General features: G+C 49.8%; 1 protein-coding gene across 11 annotated transcripts in view; it reads left to right on the top strand.

Annotated features, from left to right (window-relative positions):
• LOC139748260 (uncharacterized) overlaps positions 1-23,424 on the top strand; it is a 392,710-nt gene that overhangs the window by 291,850 nt on the left and 77,436 nt on the right. For all 11 annotated transcript variants that reach the window (XM_071661213.1, XM_071661283.1, XM_071661232.1 and 8 more), the window contains exon 5: positions 4,664-4,805. In XM_071661213.1, the coding sequence (XP_071517314.1) occupies positions 4,664-4,805 (142 nt within the window). The remainder of the gene's footprint in view (positions 1-4,663; positions 4,806-23,424) is intronic.

Here is a 23,424-nt window from a genome sequence, read left to right as displayed (position 1 = left end):
AGGGAGGGAGGGAAGGGTTAAGTCGTCACTTGTGTGGGGGGGAAAATGAGGAATGCGTCTGTTGAGGCGAAGGTAAGTGGGCAATGGAGTGGAGACACTAGATGGGAAGGGTAGGGTGAAACGCGTCTCCCGAGGCAAGAGAGTCAGCTGGTATGGAGGAGGAGGAGGAGGAGGCAAGGGTGGTTGGTGTCTGGCAGGTCTGACACACTTCGGGGACAATCAATAACCAGAAGATGACTGGGGAAAACGACACGAAAAGACGACCCCTTTTTTCCAACATTTTGACGTAGTGTAAAGATATACACTTGATCCAAATTATATATATATATATATATATATATATATATATATATATATATATATATATATATATATATATATATATTAAATGAGGTCAGGATGGGCGGCAGTGGGTCAAAAGGAAGGAAACGAGTGAGGCACCATGCTGGTGTGACACGATGCTGTCCAATGCGAGGGCGCACGTCCCTACAAGACACCATCGAAGGCGTTCCCTTACCTCACACAGTTGAAGACGACCCCCACGGCTCAAACCTCAGGCAAATCACGGCTGGTCATAACAACAACGACCAGTGGGGGAAGTCTTTCAACTGGACGAGTCTCCCTCCCTTCTTCCCTCCCTATCTCCCTCCTCACGGTAGAATAATAATGTCTGTTGTAACAAATACTTGGGACACATTCTTGAAATTCATTTGTGGGTCCCGATGCCATCATAGTAAAATTAAGGAATCCCATACATTGCTCTGGCTGTGTTGGTTAAGTACACACGGAGACAAAGACACAAACATATACACACACAAAAGCACATACACACATACAGTGACACACACTCCAGTATATGTCTGTCATACATCTATCTATCAATATATATATATATATATATATATATATATATATATATATGTACATTACTTATTCACTGGGAGACGAGAGGAAGAATGGTGTACACAATAAATGTTAGCGTGTCATGTTACGAGCAGTGTATTGATCTGTTGTTCTGACCTTTGCCGCTTGCATCCCTCTGCTTTACTTGCAATGTAAGCTGTTTGAGAAGCAGCCCCATTCCCTGTCACCAGGTGCCCTCTGACTCACCGGGAGAACTTCCTCTCCACCAGGGGCGGCGTCGGGTCCCACTGGGGAGAGGGGCTTTTTCTCCCAAGAAACCTCCCTCTTGTCTCACTGAAGGGGGAGCCTTGGGCCTCACTGAGGGGAACTTCTCTCAAGAGGAGACTCAGGTCTCATTGAGGGGGGAGGGAGCCTTCCCTCCCTCTCAGGAGTCTCTTGTCTCACTGAGGAGCCTCGCTGCTCATTCATCACTGAGAAGCTTTCTCAAAGGAGCCTTATTTCTCTCTCTCTCTCTCTCTCTCTCTCTCTCTCTCTCTCTCTCTCTCTCTCTCTCTCTCACTGAGAAGCCTTATGTCTCATCAGAAGCCTCTTGTCTCACCAGGAGTCTCGTGTGTCTCATCGGAAGTCTCTCGTCTCACTAAGGACTTCCCTTCGTCTGCCAGAGAGAGACCTCTGATGGCTCAGCTGGCTTAGATGTAAGGGGGGGAGGGCGGGCGCGCCCGCCGCCCCCCGAAAAAAAAACCCCTCGTCCTTTGAACACACACACCATTCCATTGCCTCGGTTCCGTTCTATTCCAAGGGACGCAGGCAATCCCTGGATGGTCTTCTCATCAATCAAAGGAAAAAAAGAAAAAGGGAAAACTGTAAGAAAATTCAAAACCGCTCGTTACGAAATAGGAAACCCCGAGAAAGGCGGCGACGGCAGTAACGAGATTTTCACTGGAAATAGAAAGCCGAGGGAAAATAAACGGTGAAAAGAAGTAGATGAACCAACGAATGGCAGAGGGAGGCGATGGGAGTGTTTCCTAACAGCTCAGGACCCATCGTCAGCCGGTCGCATGCCCGTCACACACGGGGCCCTCATGCCTTGGTGGGGGATCCCCCTTTGGTGCCTTGGTGGGGATCCCACCTTTGGTGCCTTGGTGGGGATCCCACCTTTGGTGCCTTGGTGGGGGATCCCCTTTGGTGCCATGGTGGGGATCCCTCCTTTGGTGCCTTGGTGGGGGATCCCACCTTTGATGCCTTGGTGGGGATCTCCCTTTGGTGCCTTGGTGGGGGATCCCACCTTTGGTGCCTTGGTGGGGGATCCCACCTTTGGTGCCTTGGTGGGGATCCCCTTTGGTGCCTTGGTGGGGATCCTCCTTTGGTGCCTTGGTGGGGGATCCCACCTTTGGTGCCTTGGTGGGGGATCCCCCTTTGGTGCCTTGGTGGGGGATCCCCCTTTGGTGCCTTGGTGGGGATCCCCCTTTGGTGCCTTGGTGGGGATCCCCCTTTTTGGTGCCTCGCGTCACCAGAAGGATCCATGTGCCTTGTGGATGAGTTCCCCCTTTCCTGACGAGGTCCCGTGTGTTTCCCAAGGAGGAGAGAGGAGTTCTGCGTCTCGCAAAGCATCCTTGTGTGTGTCTCGCTCCTGTCTCTCGCTCGAGAAGCGTCGGTCTCACTCGAAAGGCTCTCTCACTACAGCGTCTCGCGTGTCTCACTGAGGACGTCTCGTGTTCCAGTGAGATACCTGCGTGTCTCACCGACGAGCTGTGCCACTGAGTTGCAATTTGTCTCTACTCTCGGCCAGCAGCCTTCTCTCTCTCTCTCTCTCTCTCTCTCTCTCTCTCTCTCTCTCTCTCTCTCTCTCTCTCTCTCTCTCTCTCTCTCTCTCTCACCGAGCAGCCACCTCTCTCACGAGGAGCCTCCTCCCTCACCCAGGAGCCTCCTCTCTCACCCAGGAGCCTCCCCTCTCACCCAGGAGCCTCCTCCCTCACCCAGGAGCCTCCCCTCTCACCTTTCTCACGAAGGAGCCTCCTCCCTCACCCAGGAGCCTCCCCCCTCACCCAGGAGCCTCCCCTCTCACCCAGGAGCCTCCTCCCTCACCCAGGAGCCTCCCCTCTCACCCAAGAGCCTCCTCTCTCACCCAGGAGCCTCCTCTCTCACCCAGGAACCTCCTCTCTCACCCAGGAGCCTCCTCTCTCACCCAGGAGCCTCCTCCCTCAACGGGCAGCCTCCTCTCTCACCCAGGAGCCTCCTCCCTCACTAGGCAGCCTCCTCTCTCACCCAGGAGCCTCCTCCCTCAACGGGCAGCCTCCTCTCTCACCCAGGAGCCTCCTCCCTCAACGGGCAGCCTCCTCACTCACACAGAAGCCTCCTCCCGTTCACACAGGAGCCGCCTCTCTTATGTAGAAGCCTTCACTCACCGCAAACTGAGTCTGACACATGAGCCCCCGTAAGACAGGCACGGGAGAGTCCCCTGTCCAACGCAGTCGGTCTACCGTTCCCTCCCTGAGGAGGCTCTGGCTCGGGGTCTGTTGTCTTCCGCCGAGTGGCCCTTGTATGAAGCAAGAGCCGCGGGTCTAAGCAGCCTGCTCGCTCTTTAAACATGAGTGGGGTCGGGTGGGGAAGGAAGGAGGAGGAGGGTAACAAATACGTGGAGGAGGAACATCAACAGCTGAATAACTGCGAACGTCGAAGTGGAGCGATGTCTGGGTCGCCGCCCCCCTGGTTAACAATTTGGCCATTACGGAATTGGCTGTCGAGTGGCCGGCCTTCAAGGCTGTTTAAGGAGGGAACTGGATGTGTGTGTGTGTGTGTGTGTGTGTGTGTGTGCGTGTGTGTGTGTGTGTGTGTGTGTGGTACATGCAAGAGACGACCTTTCGCAAGCACAGATCCCCAGCCAGACCGTGTGGCGAATTAAGTGAGAATGGCACTGACTCACAACCCTATCAAGCTAGGTACGCATCTGGGTCAGCGACAACCTATGAACCACAGGAGGACAGGCCATGGAATATGGCTTCCTCAAACATAATTCGTTTATCTCATAATCTTGCGTCTTCCGCTTGGCTTTGTTCATTGTAGCAAATGTGGAATAATGTACATATTATAGAAAATGAGATTATTAGCCATAGGTGTGATAATGTCCTATTAAAAAAAAAAAAACGGATGTGGATGACGAAACATTTGGGGAAAACATAGGTTGAAATGACGAAGGTAAACATTAAACTCTTGAGCACGACGGTACGACCCTTGAGCACGACGGTACGACCCTTGAGCACGACGGTATAATACCTGACCACGACGGTACGACCCTTGTGTACGACGGTACGACCCTTGAGCACGACGGTACGACCCTTGAGCACGACGGTATAATACCTGACCACGACGGTACGACCCTTGAGCACGACGGTACGACCCTTGAGCACGACGGTACGACCCTTGAGCACGACGGTACGACCCTTGTGTACGACGGTGAATAAGGTCCAGGACTTTAAAAGGCCAGGCCATTCAAACCGAAGGGTCGTACCGTCGTGCTACTGGAAATGGTCTGTGATGAATTAGTGTTACACACAGACACACACACACACACACACACACACACACACACAAGACACAGACACACAGACACAGACACAGACACACACACACACACACACACACAGACACACATAGACACACAGACACACACACATAGACACACAGACACACACACACACAAACAGACACACACACACGAGCCATGACACAACCATCGTGTCTCCTACGGGCACACGTGTGGACTAACCACTGACTCTCTCTCTCTCTCTCCCTACTACAGGAGGTGCCCCGGCTGCCCTACCGTACGTGGGAGCGGGCCCGCAGCGGGACCTTCTTCGCCAGGGACAACATCTCCAACTTCCTGCGCTTCTGCCGACGCCTGGGGGTCCACGACAACCTCCTCTTTGAGACGGAGGACCTGGGTAAGTCCCCTTGCCGTCCCGCGCGGGACACTACAGTCCCATGCGGGATTCTTACAATCCCATACAGGTCCCCACAGTCTCTGTTATGGCACTGAGAAACGTCTCGGTGTCTATAATGATATTTTCCGTACTCATTTCCGTGTCACAATACCTATAGCACCTGCACTTTGTGGACGACCCGATCGGGAATATATTTCGCAAGTCGCAAACGTCAAGATACAGACTATATAAGTTTCCTCTCTCAAATATATGAATATTGGAAAGGAAAATGTATCTTCAGGAATGTTGTTCTTATTGAACATTAGCCACTGTACACACACTCTAGATAAATGAAAAAAAAAAACAGGACAGACAAAACACGGTTGAGTCGTGCTTCGTCGTGGTCTCACAACATCAGCACTTCAATTGAATGTTTGGCACGTCCATCACTGCGTTTGTTGATTCTCCCATTTACGTATCATGTTTACCCCTTTCTGTCAGCTGACGGGATGTAGAGTGAGTCTCCAAAGACTTCGCCTGGCTCTGTAATTCACGGGAACTTTACGAGTATAAAAAGAGGGCGAGGGAAGGGAGGGCGTCGGGCGTTGATAGACGATACAACCCAAAACCCGACGTCTGCAGTAGATTCCAAACCTGCACGGGTGTCCTCTCTCTCTCTCTCTCTCTCTCTCTCTCTCTCTCTCTCTCTCTCTCTCTCTCTCTCTCTCTCTCTCCCCTTAGTACTGATACAGCCGCGTTCGTGACCCAGGTTAGGATGAAGGGCACCCTCTTCCTCGAAATCTGTTTAACAGGTCCTCTGCTCTGCCGGGTGGGTTCACGCCAGTGGAATATATAAAACTGACCCATTATTTTCTGATCTACCAGGACGCGCTCGGCTACAAAAGGGGATGTGACAACGGTCGGGAAATGTGTGTGAGTTCCGCCGATACCAAAAAGGGTCGAGCTATCTATTAGGGTATTGGCATTTCCGATTGTACTTTATTTGTATATGAAAGGTTCCCAGTGGATATCCGTGTCTATGGATACTCTCGTGACTATATATATATATATTTATATATATATATATATATATATATATATATATATATATATATATATATATATATATATATATATATTCCTTTCTTAACCACAGGGAAATGAAACACGATAAGTTCCCTTGTGCACATTCGTGTAATAATCACATCATCAGGGGAAATACAAGAGAGAAATATAACAAGTCAGTTGATATACAACGAAGAGACGTAGCTAGGACGCTAGGTGGAGGGGGGAAGAGAGCACAAAGGCGCCACGTGTGGTTATACCCACAACTTCACCCCTGGGTTGTGAAGCCCTAGATTACACACACACACACACACACACACACACACACACACACACCCTCCCCTACATCCCCTAACCCACTCCTTCGCCGGTGTTAGGCACAGCTGTCAAGAGACGACCAGCGAAGTGCTCCACCAGGAGGAGGGAGGCGCAGCATGAGGGGAGGAAGACGTTAGGGAATGGGGAGAGGGAGGGAGGGAGGGGAGAATGAGGGGAGGAGGAGGAAGAGGAGGAGGGGGAAAGGGAGGGAGGGAGGGAGTGAGGGGAGAGGGGAGCATGACAGAAGGAGGAGGAGGAGGAGGAAGAAAGGGAAAGGGAGGGAGGGAGGGAGTGGTTGGGTGTTGTTGAGTTGCTTGCATGATTGGAACTGTCGTGACGTCGTTCACTCCGTTTCCCTTTTCCTTGAAAGGTGGCGCATCTCGCAGGCGGAGACAGCCTCGTTATGTGTTCACACACACACACACACACACACACACACACACACACACACACACACACACACACACACACACTCTGTTAATTCGAATGGGAATGTGTGGTGTCGTTTCCCGATTTCTAAATTACCACGTCAACCACGGCCTCGCTCGTTTTGAAAGTCGATCGTCTTCTTCCCTTTTTCTCTCTCTCCTGTTACTCGTCCACTTGGGGTTGTTTGAGGTGGGGGAACGGTGGCAAGCTTTGGCCAGTTTGTCGTGATGGTATGCGTTTGCGGAGCGAGCCTCGAGAAATGGAGCAGTCAGTCCGGTATACGACAGTACGTATTTCACTCCACACGACACGTACGTATTGCACTCAACACACGTATGTGTTTAACTCAACACGACACGTACGTCTTTCACACAACACGACACGTACGTGTTTCACTCAACACGACACGTACGTGTTTCACTCAACACGACACGTACGTCTTTCACACAACACGACACATACGTGTTTCACTCAACACGACACGTACGTGTTTCACTCAACACGACACGTACGTCTTTCACTCAAAACGACACGTACGTATTTTGCTTCACACGACACGTACGTGTTTCACTCAACACGACACGTAAGTATTTCCCTCCACACATGTGCGTATTTCACTTCACACGACACGGACGTATTTCACTCCACACGACACGTACGTGTTTCACTCAACACACGACACGTACGTATTTCACTCAACACACGACACGTACGTGTTTCACTCAACACACGACACGTACGTATTTCACTCAACACGACACCTACGTATTTTGCTTCACACGACACGTACGTATTTCACTCAACACGACACATGCGTATTTCACTCAACACGACGCGTACGTATTTCACTCCACCCGACACGTACGTATTTCACTCCACACGATACCTACGTATTTCACTCAATCACGACACGAACGTATTTCACTCAACACGACACGTACCTATTTCACTCAACACGACACGTACGTTATTTGCTTCACACGACACGTACGTAATTCACTCAACACGACACGTGCGTATTTCACTCAACACGACACGTACGTATTTCACTCAACACGACACCTACGTATTTTGCTTCACACGACACGTACGTAATTCACTCAACACGATACGTACGTATTTCAATCCACACGACACGTACGTAATTCACTCAACACGACACGTGCGTATTGCACTCCACACGACACGTACGTGTTTCACTGAACACGACACATACGTTTATCACTCCACACGACACTGTCGGCCTGGCGAAGTTTACCCGCTAAACCGTCTTGGAGACTGACCTCCAACAATGAATAGGGGGAGGGGGGAAAGCGCTCAGCATCTTGAGTGATCGGGGACGTAATACCCAACCTCGAAAATATGGGGACGCGACACCTCGAAAAGAACCGCGAGGGCGCAAATAGTTTTCAGCGAGAAACAAAAAAGAATAGCGGGTGCGAGACGCAACGCCCTCAAGTGCCTTATTCAAATACACCCTTTCAGCCGCAAAACCCCTTGGGCTCTTCAGGAGATCAATTTCCACCGGATGCACTCTCCGCCGGCCGGCCTCCCTCTCCACCTCCTCCAGGAGGCCCATACACACGAGAGGTCTCCAACACGCCCTCCAAGAGCCGGGCCGCCTACCCGACACCCTACCCTCCACGCGCGCGGACCAGGAAGGATGCTCTTATTGCTCCACTGGTCGAGTCAGTTGCCTAGCGCGGGGGCCCGCCCCACCACCGCCCCATCACCGCCACCCCGTCTTCAGACAGTCCTTCTTCCCGACCGGGATACAGGCCATAGATGCCACTACCCACGATGGAGGCCGCTGGGCCGCTTCCACGACCGTTCGCCAGAGAGTTGCTTCATCCCCGACCCCATTGGTGAACCTTGTACAAGTCATAGTACCTCACGAATTCTTTCGCTCGTTCAAGCTTTCCTATTCCAGACTCAGCCTCTTTCAGTGAGTCAACTTCTTTATGGTACAATGGAATCATCGCGGAACGCTGCCTCCATCACCTGAAGACACCAGTAGAGTAAATTACGGATGAACCTTTATACAAATTCACCTCATTAGTCTTTTCGTCTATCTATCCAATAACCTTGATAGACATGTCATTCGTTCTTTTTTTTCGTCTGTTGGTCCATTAATTCTTCCAATGCTACAGTTGTTCACGAAGTTAAGTTATCCTCCTAAATAGCTTTCTTCGTGTCAATCATCATATCTACTGAAGCACCTCTTTCCATTTCGAACCTCCTCTTGTTCTTCTCAACTTCCCTCCCATTTTCTACACTTCCACATCCCTCCCATCTTCTGCACTTCGACATCCCTCCCATTTTCTACACTTCGACATCCCTACCATTGTCTACACTTCGACATCCCTCCCATCTTCTACACTTCGACATCCCTCCCATCTTCTACACTTCGACATCCCTCCCATCTTCTGCACTTCGACATCCCTCCCATTTTCTACACTTCGACATCCCTCCCATTTTCTGCACTTCGACATCCCTCCCATCTTCTACACTTCGACATCCCTCCCATTTTCTACACTTCGACATCCCTCCCATATTCTACACTTCGACATCCCTCCCATATTCTACACTTCGACATCCCTCCCATTTTCTACACTTCGACATCCCTTCCATATTGTACACTTCGACATCCCTCCCATATTCTACACTTCGACATCCCTCCCATCTTCTACACTTCGACATCCCTCCCATTTTCTACACTTCGACATCCCTTCTATATTCTACACTTCGACATCCCTCCCATTTTCTACACTTCGACATCCCTCCCATATTCTACACTTCGACATCCCTCCCATATTCTACATCTTCCCAATCTTCCGTCTTTCCCCCCTTAACCAACCCCACCATCCCTCTATGTCCCCACCTAGTTCACTCCAGTTGCGCCAAGTCTAACCCACCCCAACCAGTGATTCCCGCTCTTCTGCCCCGGGCTCGGTGGCGACCGCAAGGTAGCACAGCCATCAACTAGCGCATATAATTTGGTGCGTTTCTTTGCGTGAATTCGTTAGCGACCATAACTGCTGGGGATGTGCTCGCCAGGAGGCCCATCATTCCGGCCTTATGGTTCATCACGTCCCCTTACTCACCACTCACTGAAAGCCCACCGCAGCCAGAAATGAGAATATATATATATATATATATATATATATATATATATATACATATATATATATATATATATATATATATATATATATATATATATATATATATATATATATATATATATATATATATATATATATATTACACACAGAAAGTTCATAAACCAAGACCTCGAGTTAACATTTGAATATATATATATATATATATATATATATATATATATATATATATATATATATATATATATATATATATACATGTCGGCTCCCGTTGCCTGAAGGAAAAATAATCTTTGAGGCGAAAATATAACCAGAAAATTTCACGGTCGTCCTTAAACACCTTACGATGCAGGAGCGTCGTACGCGGGAGACGAAACACAGGATGTCCAGCGCACACGAACGACACGACCACAGTGAAGTATTCTTTGGCTCAGTACAACAGCTGGTGTCACTGGGAGGTGGCTCGATGTCTCTCTAGGTTGGGGGGTTGAGGGGGGTGACAGATGATGGCATGTGGGGGTCGTCCTGCTCGACGATCGACCCCCCACCCCCCCCACACAAACACACACACACACACACACACACACACACACACACACACACACACACACACACTCGAAGCTGTAAAGGACAGTGTCACAGGGTCGTGGGTTGTGCTGGTATGAGGCCGCCCGCCCATCACCCCTTTTCCTCCCTCCTTCCCTCCCGCCCACCCACACTCCCATTCCTCTTATTCAACAGGGGCGGCAAGTAAGCTAGAGCCAGCCACGCCCCTTTTGTGAAATATATGTAGCGGCGAGAGAGAGAGAGAGAGAGAGAGAGAGAGAGAGAGAGAGAGAGAGAGAGAGAGAGAGAGAGAGAGAGAGAGAGAGAGAGCGTGAAGGAGGAGGCTTCTACCAAGCAACAGAAAACGCAGTATCGGCGGGACGTCTTACAATCACTGAAGGTATTCTTCGTGTTGTCTGGTTTCCTGGGTTTATATATATATATATATATATATATATATATATATATATATATATATATATATATATATATATATGAAAGGTTAAATGTATTGAGAAGGAGAGGAACCTGCTGTCCTGTGAGGTTCATACCAAGAAACCAAGTCGTCATATCCAAAACATGGCATCATTATGCTCAAGGGTCGTGTCTATATATATATTTATTTTTTCTTTTTTTTTTCATACTATTCGCCATTTCCCGTGGTGGCGAGGTAGCGTTAAGAACAGAAGACTGAGCCTTTGAGGGAATATCCTCACTTGGCTCCCTTCTCTGTTCCTTCTTTTGGAAAATTAAAGAAACGAGAGGGGAGGATTTCCAGCCACCCGCTCCCATATATATATATATATACATATATATATATATATATATATATATATATATATATATATATATATATATATATATATATATATATATATATAAACGAGCGATAAAATAGGACACTGTCACGGGAATATGGCAATTGTTATTCAAATATTCTGAATTCTTCACACACGAATAGGAAAGGGATCAGATGCTCCAGGCTGACATATAAATGTAGCGTTCAATACTAACTTCTGTAGTCATGGCTGGGGCCTCTGACTGAAGAGAGAGTCCCTCTCTTTTTAATCTTGGGAAGCTTCAAAAAAAAAAAATATAAAAATGACTGTGCTTGTGAAACGTGACCGTCCATGTCCGCAGAGTTGTGTGTCCCTGATATGGGTTAATTCACACGTAGGCTTAAGGTTCTTTTCAATAGATAATAACTGTCTACTTAGTTTATTCTGCCACAGATTAGGATCATCCTGTTACCAACTCTTCGCCGGAATGGAAGATCATTATCTGTGGAAGATGTGTCATTTCAGTCACTCATTAATGACTTATTTCACCGTTTTTGCTTACTGTGAGGTACCGCTACATATCGTTATCATAAAGAACATATAAGTCTCGCCTAAGTGTGTGTGTGTGTGTGTGTGTGTGTGTGTGTGTGTGTGTGTGTGTGTGTGTGTGTGTGTGTGTGTGTGTTTGTGTGTGTGTGTGTGTGCTGAGAGGAAGGCCGCTCGGAAACACGTAGCCAACAAGGCGAGTGGAAAGTTACCTTAGGCCAGACTGCATCATCTTCAGGAACGTCTCACACCAAAAGGCAGGCGCCTGTCCAACGTTTCCCAGCTACTGGAAGCAGCGCTTCCTTGGGCTGCAAGAGCACTTGGAGAAGTCCTGGATAACAGGACACACACACACATACACACACACACACATCCCGAGCTTGATCGCGGCGTAAACAACAATGTCCTTCACATTATCCATACCACCTCGTCGCCACCTACGAAACAACGTCTAAATAGTGTCCACTGCTTAGGCAGACGGAACTGGATTGAACGCATTTGTTATGCAGCATTAAGAGTGCGGTATACAACGCTTTCCTATATATATATAACATATTTCTCAATAACAGAAGAACATTCATTTAACACCATCTCTTTATTTTTGCATCTTTCATCAAAGAAGGGCAGTTTTTGGAGCACTTCTTGGAGTGGATTACCCGTAGAAGGCCACACCGTAGGGACTCGAACTCCTCCTGTCACACAACACGCCCAGGAGACGCCAGCCGACCCGCGCTACCCAATCGTTCTAAGGGGGAACACACACAAAAAAAGGCCAATCCGGTATGCTGGCTCAGTTCCCTGCGAGAATCGTGAACTCAAGACGCATAAAGGAGTTCGTCTTTCCATTCAGGGGTTCGGGAGGCAATACCCTGGTAAGCACGACAGTACGACCACTGGGCATGATGGCACGACAAGTGAACATGACGGTACTACCCCTGAGCACGACGGTACGACTTTAAGCATGACGGTACGGCCCTTGAGTACGACGGTACGACTTTAAGCATGACGGAACGGCCCTTGAGTACGACCGTACGACTTTAAGCATGACGGTACGGCCCTTGAGTACGACGGTACGACTTTAAGCATGACGGAGCGGCCCTTGAGTACGACGTTACGGTTTTAAGCATGACGGTACGGCCCTTGAGTACGACGGTACGACTTTAAGCATGACGGTACGGCCCTTGAGCACGACGGTACGACTTTAAGCATGACAGTACGACCATTGAGTTCGACGGTACGACTTTAAGCATGACGGAGCGGCCCTTGAGTACGACGGTACGGCTTTGAGCATGACAGTACGGCCCTTGAGTACGACGGTACAGCTTTGAGCATGACGGTACGGCCCTTGAGGACGACGGTACGGCTTTGAGCATGAGTACGGCCCTTGGGCCTAACGGCATGGCCCTTGAGCATGACGGTACGACCCTTGGGCCTAACGGCACGGCCCTTGAGTACGACGGTACGGCTCTTGAGCATGACGGTACGACCCTTGAGCATGACGGTACGACCCTTGGGCCTAACGGCACGGCCCTTGAGCATGATTCTCGGGTAGGCTGGGCTGACCTTCGAACTGACTGGTTTGTGCCGGGATCACAAAGAGGTCATTAAGGGTCTTTGTCAGTACCACCCGGGGTGGGCTTTTCATACTTATAACAACCCTTCGTTCATTAACATAAGGTTCGTGACAAAAAGCTTCATGACGTAGATTGCGTCGTCGGTCATGGGGTATGCTTGACCGATGACATGCAAACAAAAGTGGACACAATCTTAAAAAATCTACAGGTAGTTCATCATCAACAATAATGTGCTCTGGTCATTTCTCGTACGGTTTGTTTTAACGTATCCCTAAACGACCATCTCCCAGATCGGCCAAAGGCCAGAGCGCGTGTAGACCACCACCCGCCGCCCTTCTGAAAACCCCCGAGTCAGTCCCCTCCCTCCCCGTCAGTCGTCTCATCTGGACGACAATTGTTCCTGGGCGGGTCTGTCTTATCTGGGTGGCCTTATGAGGCACGTTCGCCCGCGGGAGGCGGCGGTATTGCCTTGCCTGCCCTCCCTCATCCAGGCTACCAGAGATGCGGACGCACGCACATAGTCACCTTTGTGTGCCTCCATGATGAGGTCCTCTTTGTGGCGCCGGGATGGTTGACTGTGGCGAGGCTGTCGTGGTTGACTGTGGCGAGGCTGTCGTGGTTGACTGTGGCGAGGCTCTCGTGGTTGACTGTGGCGAGGCTGTCGTGGTTGACTGTGGCGAGGCTGTCGTGGTTGGCTGTGGCGAGGCTCTCGTGGTTGACTGTGGCGAGGCTGTCGTGGTTGGGTGACTGTGGCGAGGCTCTCGTGGTTGGCTGTGGCGAGGCTCTCGTGGTTGACTGTGGCGAGGCTGTCGTGGTTGGGTGACTGTGGCGAGGCTGTCGTGGTTGGCTGTGGCGAGGCTCTCGTGGTTGACTGTGGCGAGGCTCTCGTGGTTGGCTGTGGCGAGGCTGTCGTGGTTGACTGTGGCGAGGCTGTCGTGGTTGACTGTGGCGAGGCTGTCGTGGTTGACTGTGGCGAGGCTGTCGTGGTTGGCTGTGGCGAGGCTGTCGTGGGTGACTGTGGCGAGGCTGTCGTGGTTGACTGTGGCGAGGCTGTCGTGGTTGACTGTGGCGAGGCTGTCGTGGTTGGCTGTGGCGAGGCTGTCGTGGTTGACTGTGGCGAGGCTCTCGTGGTTGGCTGTGGCGAGGCTGTCGTGGTTGACTGTGGCGAGGCTGTCGTGGTTGACTGTGGCGAGGCTGTCGTGGTTGGCTGTGGCGAGGCTGTCGTGGTTGACTGTGGCGAGGCTGTCGTGGTTGACTGTGGCGAGGCTGTCGTGGTTGGCTGTGGCGAGGCTGTCGTGGTTGACTGTGGCGAGGCTGTCGTGGTTGACTGTGGCGAGGCTGTCGTGGTTGACTGTGGCGAGGCTGTCGTGGTTGGCTGTGGCGAGGCTGTCGTGGTTGACTGTGGCGAGGCTGTCGTGGTTGACTGTGGCGAGGCTGTCGTGGTTGACTGTGGCGAGGCTGTCGAGGTTGACTGTGGCGAGGCTGTCGTGGTTGACTGTGGCGAGGCTGTCGTGGTTGACTGTGGCGAGGCTGTCGTGGTTGACTGTGGGGACGCCGTGATGGTGAGGGTGGTGGGGCTGCCGTGGCGACCTCAGAATGACTGTTTCAGTTAGAGTGTCGAAGGAAAAAAAAGATGATCGGACACACACAGACACACACACACACAACAGAGAGAGAGAGAGAGAGAGAGAGAGAGAGAGAGAGAGAGAGAGAGAGAGAGAGAGAGAGAGAGAGAGAGAGAGAGAGAGAGTTCCCAAGTGGTGACCGCAAACGTGGCTGACGCGTTTCATGTATCATCACCGTCATCTGTAATTAGATAAATGGATAGACTTAAAAGGGTATGAGACGTCATGCACACTGTAATCCGCTCCCGCCAGCCAGGGAATTCCAACGAGATTATAATCTCGTTCTCAGGGAAGCTCAAAGTGACACTCAATTACTCACGCGTTGACTTTAGAGCTTGAGCCATGCCACGTAAGGACGGTGTGACGTCATTTTCAGCTCGTGAAATGACCTCAGAGTGACGGATAACTGCGACGCCCTCGTAGTTCGGGGTTAGAGGGAAGGAGGGAGTGAGGGAGTGAGGGAGTGAGGGAGGGACCTGCCACCACAAAACACCAGGAGGAACCACTCACCTCCCCCAGTTGTCCTCGTCTAACCTAACCATCATTAGTGATAATGACCGCCCCATTGTTTCTGCCACCACAAAACACCAGCAGGAACCACTCACCTCCCCCAGTTGTCCTCGTCTAACCTAACCATCATTAGTGATAACGACCGCCCCATTGTTTCTGTCACCACAAAACACCAGGAGGAACCACTCACCTCCCCCAGTTGTCCTCGTCTAAACCTAACCATCATTAGTGATAATGACCGCCCCATTGTTTATCATTCATATGTACCTCGCCACACTTGCCAGATGGTTCTGGCAGTAGTGTCCAGGGGTAACTAGCGATAGCACTAGGACCCCCTGGCTCCTCCATCAAGTAATAAACTATTGCAATTGAAATTGATAATGACATTTTGGCTTTATTTTTTTTTAATCAATCTGTTAAATATTTTAAGTGTGTGTGTGTGTTCCACCTCTTCCATTCAGCATGCTTGTGTTTCTTCTTCCTGTGTGAGCTGTGGGGCCTTCTCTATCCACAACTTTGGCTTCTGACGCCGAGGCAGTAATACCCATCGTCTCGTTTGAGTCGGGATCTCTCTCTCTCTCTTTTTTTTTCTCTCAATATTCTTCTCGTTGATACATGACTGGAAATGACGTGTGGGAGAGACTGTGTGTGTGTGTGGACAACACGGAATTCATTTTGTGAACGAGATACAAGTACCATGTCTTCAGCGGTCGTGCCCCAACCTCAGTCTATGGGCCAATGAAAAGATATTTTCATTTTTACGGGAAAGATCCTCCAAATCTGCGCAGCTTAAACTATTTAATTCAATCGTCTGTCCCTGTGAGAGACTTTAATTGCTATTCCCGTTTTCTTCGAGCGGCGAAAGAGTTAATATTATTCCACCGGTGCCACACCCTCCACCTCCTCCTCCTCCACAACCAGTGCCACACCCTCCACCTCCTCCTCCACAACCAGTGCCACACCCTCCACCTCCTCCTCCACAACCAGTGCCATACCCTCCAGCTTCTCCACAATCAGGGCCACACCCTCCACCACCTCCACAACCAGTGCCACGCCCTCCACCTCCTCCTCCTCCACAACCAGCGCCACACCCTCCACAACGAGCACCACACCCTCCACCTCCACAATCAGTGCCACACCCTCCACCACCTCCACAACCAGTGCCACGCCCTCCACCTCCCTCCTCCTCCACAACCAGCGCCACACCCTCCACAACGAGCACCACACCCTCCACCTCCACAACCAGTGAGCCTCAGTTCCCAAGACCTTCCCCCCTTACTCCACTTCTGTACAGCAAGATCCCCGTCAGTATTTACCGAGAACAAGTCACATAACCTCCTCCATCCTCCACTCACCTCAAAAAAAAAAAAAAATTAATACACTGCCACTCTTAAGTCTGGAGGATGTGGAACAGTGGGCCAACTGAGACGTGATGATGATATTCACTGACCCAGTTACGTCTTGTGGAATCGCAAGGTAAAACATTCACTTCAGGGAGGTATAATAACGACCCCGTCCTCACTCCACACGAGCACCACAAAACGCTATAATTAAAACACCCTTTGCGTACACACACACACACACACACACACACACACACACACACACACACACACACACACACACACACACAAAAGGACCTTGATACTTTTAATATCAATGAGCCGGCGCCACGACGCATCTGAGAGGCCCGTGTGGACTTCGAGTACAGACAAGAGTCGGGGAATTGCATCTTTAGCTTTGAATTTCTTTTTATTTTCCTCCGTCCGTCGGGACAGAACTGAAGGCGGGGTTAATTGCATTAAGAATTCACGTGGGAAAACATTTTCGTGGTCCAGGCTTAATTAAACCTACATATGTTCTTGTTACTCTGGCTTGTCCATAGAGAAGTCCGCTCATTGTGTGTGTGTGTGTGTGTGTGTGTGTCCCCTCCCTCCCTCCCTCCGGCTGACCACATACTCGCGTACCTGGGTAAGTTCATCACTGTGTATGTCCACGTAGTCAAACTGCATCGACGTCCATCACCTTAAAACCCCCAGCGAGCAGGAGAGAGAGAGCGACAGCGACACCGGAGGACGACGGTGTGAAACTATGACTGTAGCAGTACACAATCCATGGCCATGACGACCTGGCCTTTTCCTTTCTGGCCTGACCCATAAAGCTGAAGTCAATAAGCTTATGCCATCGTAACTAAAGTTCGTACCGTCCTGTAAGCTTATGCTATCGCACCTTCAAGTTCGTACCGTCCTGTACGATTATGCCATCGTACCTAAAGTTCGTACCGTCCTGTGAGCTTATGCCATCGCACCTTCAAGTTCGTACCGTCCTGTACGCTTATGCCATCGTACCTAAAGTTCGTACCGTCCTGTAAGCTTATGCTATCGCACCTTCAAGTTCGTACCGTCCTGTACGCTTATGCCATCGTACCTAAAGTTCGTACCGCCCTGTAAGCTTATGCCATCGTACCTAAAGTTCGTACCGTCCTGTAAGCTTATGCCATCGCACCTTCAAGTTCGTACCGTCCTGTAAGCTTATGCTATCGCACCTTCAAGTTCGTACCGTCCTGTACGCTTATGCCATCGTACCTAAAGTTCGTACCGTCCTGTGAGCTTATGCCATCGCACCTTCAAGTTCGTACCGTCCTGTACGCTTATGCCATCGTACCTAAAGTTCGTACCGTCCTGTGAGCTTATGCTATCGCACCTTCAAGTTCGTACCGTCCTGTACGCTTATGCCATCGTACCTAAAGTTCGTACCGTCCTGTAAGCTTATGCCATCGCACCTTCAAGTTCGCACCGTCCTGTACGCTTATGCCATCGTACCTAAAGTTCGTACCGTCCTGTGAGCTTATGCCATCGCACCTTCAAGTTCGTACCGTCCTGTAAGCTTATGCCATCGTACCTAAAGTTCGTACCGTCCTGTAAGCTTATGCCATCGTACCTAAAGTTCGTACCGTCCTGTACGCTTATGCCATCGTACCTAAAGTTCGTGCCGTCCTGTAAGCTTATGCCATCGCACCTTCAAGTTCGTACCGCCCTGTACGCTTATGCCATCGTACCTAAAGTTCGTACCGTCCTGTACGCTTATGCCATCGTACCTAAAGTTCGTACCGTCCTGTAAGCTTATGCCATCGTACCTAAAGTTCGTACCGTCCTGTAAGCTTATGCCGTCGTACCTAAAGTTCGTACCGTCCTGTAAGCTTATGCCATCGTACCTAAAGGTCGTACCGTCCTGTAAGCTTATGCCATCATACCTAAAGGTCGTGACGTCCTGTAAGCTTATGCCATCGCACCTTCAAGTTCGTACCGTCCTGTAAGCTTATGCCATCGTACCTAAAGTTCGTACCGTCCTGTAAGCTTACGCCATCGTACCTAAAGGTCGTACCGTCCTGCTCAAGAGGTCTGAGGCTATTCAATCCAGTGCCTTCATGTCTGTCCGTTCAGTTCAGGACCAACCAACACCATCCCTCAAAATTGAAGTCCATGCGATCGGGTCTGGTTAAAGCCACCTCATTCCAACTCTGGACGAGAGTCTCTCTCTATGGATCTATCTGGTTGAGTTTGTTCATCTAAGTCTGTCGGGTTAAAGTCATCCAAATGTTTTGTCTTTCTGCCCACGCACTCCTCCTAGAAGTGTGTGTGTGTGTGTGTGTGTGTGTGTGTGTGTGTGTGTGTGTGTGTGTGTGTGTGTGTGTTTGTATGTCTGTGTATGTGTGTGTGAGGTAAAAGCGACCTCCCCCACCCGTAAAATCGGTGCCAACGCTCTTGCAAATGGCAGATGAATGAAAATGAAGAACCCACACAGCAGATACACAAAATCGACTTCATTGCTTGGTGTGTGTGTGTGTGTGTGTGTGTGTGTGTGTGTGTGTGTCGGTACATAAGTCGTCTTCCTTGCCCAAACATCGCTGGGTCTCAGCTGTGTGGACGAGTGCGCGTTCAAAGAGGAACTTACTTCTAACTTAAGTGAAAGTTCAGCAATTATTCTTCGAAGTTCCTCTTGCACGACGTGTTTGACCACATACACAAAGACACAGTTTCAAAGATCACTTTTAGATGAGACAGTCAAAAGTCTCCCTTTAAACTTAAGAAAAGAAAAATACAGCAACTGGAAAAAAAAAAATACGAAATTCAAATTAACATCGGAAATAGCGTCAAGTTGTCACCTATTGTTTTTCCTGGGTTCTGGGAAGTTTGTGTTCTCCTGCTTCACGTTACTCTGCCCATTTTCCTTCATCTTCACTATCATGATCGCTTACGTATCTGACTGTGCGTCTATTTCAAAGTCTCTGACTGTGCGTCTATTTCAAAGTATCTGACTGTGCGTCTATTTCAAAGTCTCTGACTGTGCTTCTATTTCAAGGTATCTGACTGTGCGTCTATTTCAAAGTCTCTGACTGTGCGTCTATTTCAAAGTCTCTGACTGTGCTTCTATTTCAAAGTATCTGACTGTGCGTCTATTTCAAAGTCTCTGACTGAGCGTCTATTTCAAAGTCTCTGACTGTGCGTCTATTTCAAAGTCTCTGACTGTGCGTCTATTTCAAAGTATCTGACTGTGCGTCTATTTCAAAGTCTCTGACTGTGCGTCTATTTCAGTGTCTCTGACTGTGCGTCTATTTCAAAGTATCTGACTGTGCGTCTATTTGAAATTATCTCACTGTGCATCTATTTCAAAGTCTGACTGTGCATCTATTTCAAAGTCTCTGACTGTGCGTCCATTTCAAAGTCTCTGACTGTGCGTCCATTTCAAAGTCTCTGACTGTGCGTCTATTTCAAAGTATCTGACTGTGCGTCTATTTGAAATTATCTCACTGTGCATCTATTTCAAAGTCTGACTGTGCATCTATTTCAAAGTCTCTGACTGTGCGTCCATTTCAAAGTCTCTGACTGTGCGTCCATTTCAAAGTCTCTGACTGTGCGTCTATTTCAACGTCTCTGACTGTGCGTCTATTTCATAGCACACGACGATGGGTTCACAAACACACTTCACTAAGGACGACCGATCGGAGCACGTAAGTTACTCCCGTTTCTTCCTCTTTCTCCATAAAAACAAAAACACAAAAACAAAAAATGACAGAGCCATTTCTCGCACAGTTAGCCGACCGCTGTGTTCTCATCCCTGGCCTCGGAACCTCGCATGCAACCGGTCGTATAATCCGGCCGTTCAAGACAATGGGGCTGTGACGTACGCCTCGTCCGTCTGTGTGTGTGTGTGTGTATAATTCCCCACGTCTCCTACCTCGGCACGTCCGGCCAGCAGCCACCCACCCAATCCTCCTCCTCCTCCCTCGGGTGTCTGCCTCCTTCCTCGGGTGTCTGCCTCCTTCCTCGGGTGTCTGCCTCCTCCCTCGGGTGTCTGCCTCCTTCCTGAAGCCTCCAGTGTAAACAAAAGAAAAAAAATAAATAAATCCCGAGCTTAGTTGACCACTTAACGCAACTTTAAGTCAGTCCCCCCTACGCCCTTTCCTCCTCCTCCTCCTCCTCCTGCCATCCACCAGCACAAGCCTTTAGGAACTTAAGTTTACCACTTAACGCAACTTTATAAAGTACCCCTTCTCCATCCCCCCAAACACAAGCCACTAGAACTCAAGTTCAACACATAACGGAACTTTATAAAGTCCCCTTTCTCCTCCCATCCACCAAGACAAGCCTCCAGAACTTAACGTTTACCTGTGGTATCACAGCAAGTTCTCCTACCCTACTCTCTCTCTCTCTCTCTCTCTCTCTCTCTCTCTCTCTCTCTCTCTCTCTCTCTCTCTCTCTCTCTCTCTCTCACCGGAGTGCCGTCATTTCCCAACACGGATCTCGGCGTTACTACAGCAAATCCTTCCCCTCCCTCCTTCCCTCCGTCCCTCACCACCATCACCCCTCCTCCGGCCCAGCCACCCGGATCAACTCGAGCGCGCCAACGTTTAATTCATTCGGCCCCGTCCGTGGTGAACGGTGCGCAGGAGTGGCTGATGATCTGGCCTCGCTCCGTCCTTTCATCCCCACCCCAAACCCCATCGTTTTCGTCCGTTCATTCATTAACAGGATGAAATCTGCGTCTCCGGTGTCCGCCTCGCTGTCGCTCCGTCAGTCTTACATCTAAATCAAGGACGACATATAATATAAAACACTAAAACGATTGTAAATACAGATAATGAAGTAATCGACACACACAAAAAAACAAATTAAAACACGCAACACAAGAATATAGAACCGCACACAAAACACAATTACGAACACAAAAGATTCATCGCAAGTTGAAGGTAATGAACACAGAGGGAAACAGTAATAACGTTGCGAGATGCCACGTACATGGGGAAACACCAGAATAAAGGAGGAACAGATGCAAGAACCAATAATGATAAACATCCAGAGAGGTAATGCCGTATGGAAATTCTGTGGCAAAACCAGAGAGAGAGAGAGAGAGAGAGAGAGAGAGAGAGAGAGAGAGAGAGAGAGAGAGAGAGAGAGAGAGAGAGAGAGATGCTGAGAATTTCGTTTTGAATAAAAAAAAAAAGAGAAATGAAGATGGACAGGTGGAGACGTATCTTATGCAGACCACAAATAAAATATACAAAAGCCTGGCCAGAGATAGAGAGAGAAGAGAGAGTTGCCAAAACTCAGGTACAGAAGGGAATAGAATATATGAGTTCAAAATACGGTAGGAGAGAGAGAGAGAGAGAGAGAGAGAGAGAGAGAGAGAGAGAGAGAGAGAGAGAGAGAGAGAGAGAGAGAGAGAGAGAGAGAGAGAGAGCAAACAAAAGAGCAGTCAAGAGACACCTAGAGAGGCGAATACAAGGAAGTAAAAGATATCACGAATACGGCAAGGACGAAAGAAGGACGAAGCATAAAAGAGTGAAAAGGAAAAAAAAAAACACCTGAAACAGAGTACGAAGAGAGAGACACACACAGTGAGAATAAAAGAGATAAGGGAGACAGATCATGGCGAAAGCAGAGCAGCGAACAATAAAGGAACATCCCCAACAGAGAGAGACAGAGAGAGAGAATAAACGACTGTGTGAAGCGCAGAGTAAAGCCAAGAACATTAGGAGCCGCGCGGGCGAGCCAGTGTTGCTGGGGCCGCCTCCCTCCTCCTCCTCCCTCCCGGCAACCGTCAGAAAACACCAGAACATGGCCGACACCGCGACGCTTCTCCACCTAAATAATAAACTGTCTCGTTGGTATTCACGTCCGGAGCGACCACTGTGTGTGTGTGTGTGTGTGTGTGTGTGTGTGTGTTATTACTACTATACTGATCCATTCCTTAAACACATTGGTGCGACCACACGATCCTTCAGCACGACGGCACGATCCTTCAGCACGACGACACGATCCTTCAGCACGACAACACGATCCTTCAGCACGACGGCACGATCCTCCAGCACGACGGCACGATCCTTCAGCACGACGGTACGATCCTTCAGCACGACGGCACGATCCTTCAGCACGACAACACGATCCTTCAGCACGACGGCACGATCCTTCAGCACGACGGCACGATCCTTCAGCACGACAACACGATCCTTCAGCACGACGGCACGATCCTCCAGCACGACAACACGATCCTTTGGCACGACGGCACGATCCTTCAGCACGACGACACGATCCTTCAGCACGACAACACGATCCTTCAGCACGACGGCACGATCCTTCAGCACGACGGCACGATCCTTCAGCACGACGGCACGATCCTCCAGCACGACGGTACGATCCTTCAGCACGACGGCACGATCCTTCAGCACGACAACACGATCCTTCAGCACGACGGCACGATCCTTCAGCACGACGGCACGATCCTTCAGCACGACAACACGATCCTTCAGCACGACGGCACGATCCTCCAGCACGACAACACGATCCTTTGGCACGACGGCACGATCCTTCAGCACGACGACACGATCCTTCAGCACGACAACACGATCCTTCAGCACGACGGCACGATCCTTCAGCACGACGGCACGATCCTCCAGCACGACAACACGATCCTTTGGCACGACGGCAAGGCACGAGAGTACGACGGCACGATCCTTCAGCACGACGGCACGATCCTTCAGCACGACGGCACGATCCTTCAGCACGACGGCACGATCCTTCAGCACGACGGCACGATCCTTCAGCACGACGGCACGATCCTTCAGC

Source organism: Panulirus ornatus, chromosome 5 (genome assembly GCF_036320965.1).
Source record: "Panulirus ornatus isolate Po-2019 chromosome 5, ASM3632096v1, whole genome shotgun sequence".
Taxonomy (NCBI): Eukaryota; Metazoa; Arthropoda; class Malacostraca; order Decapoda; family Palinuridae; genus Panulirus; species Panulirus ornatus.
The sequence above is the reverse complement of the archived record's forward strand: the minus strand, read 5'-3'. Positions and strand labels throughout refer to the sequence as shown.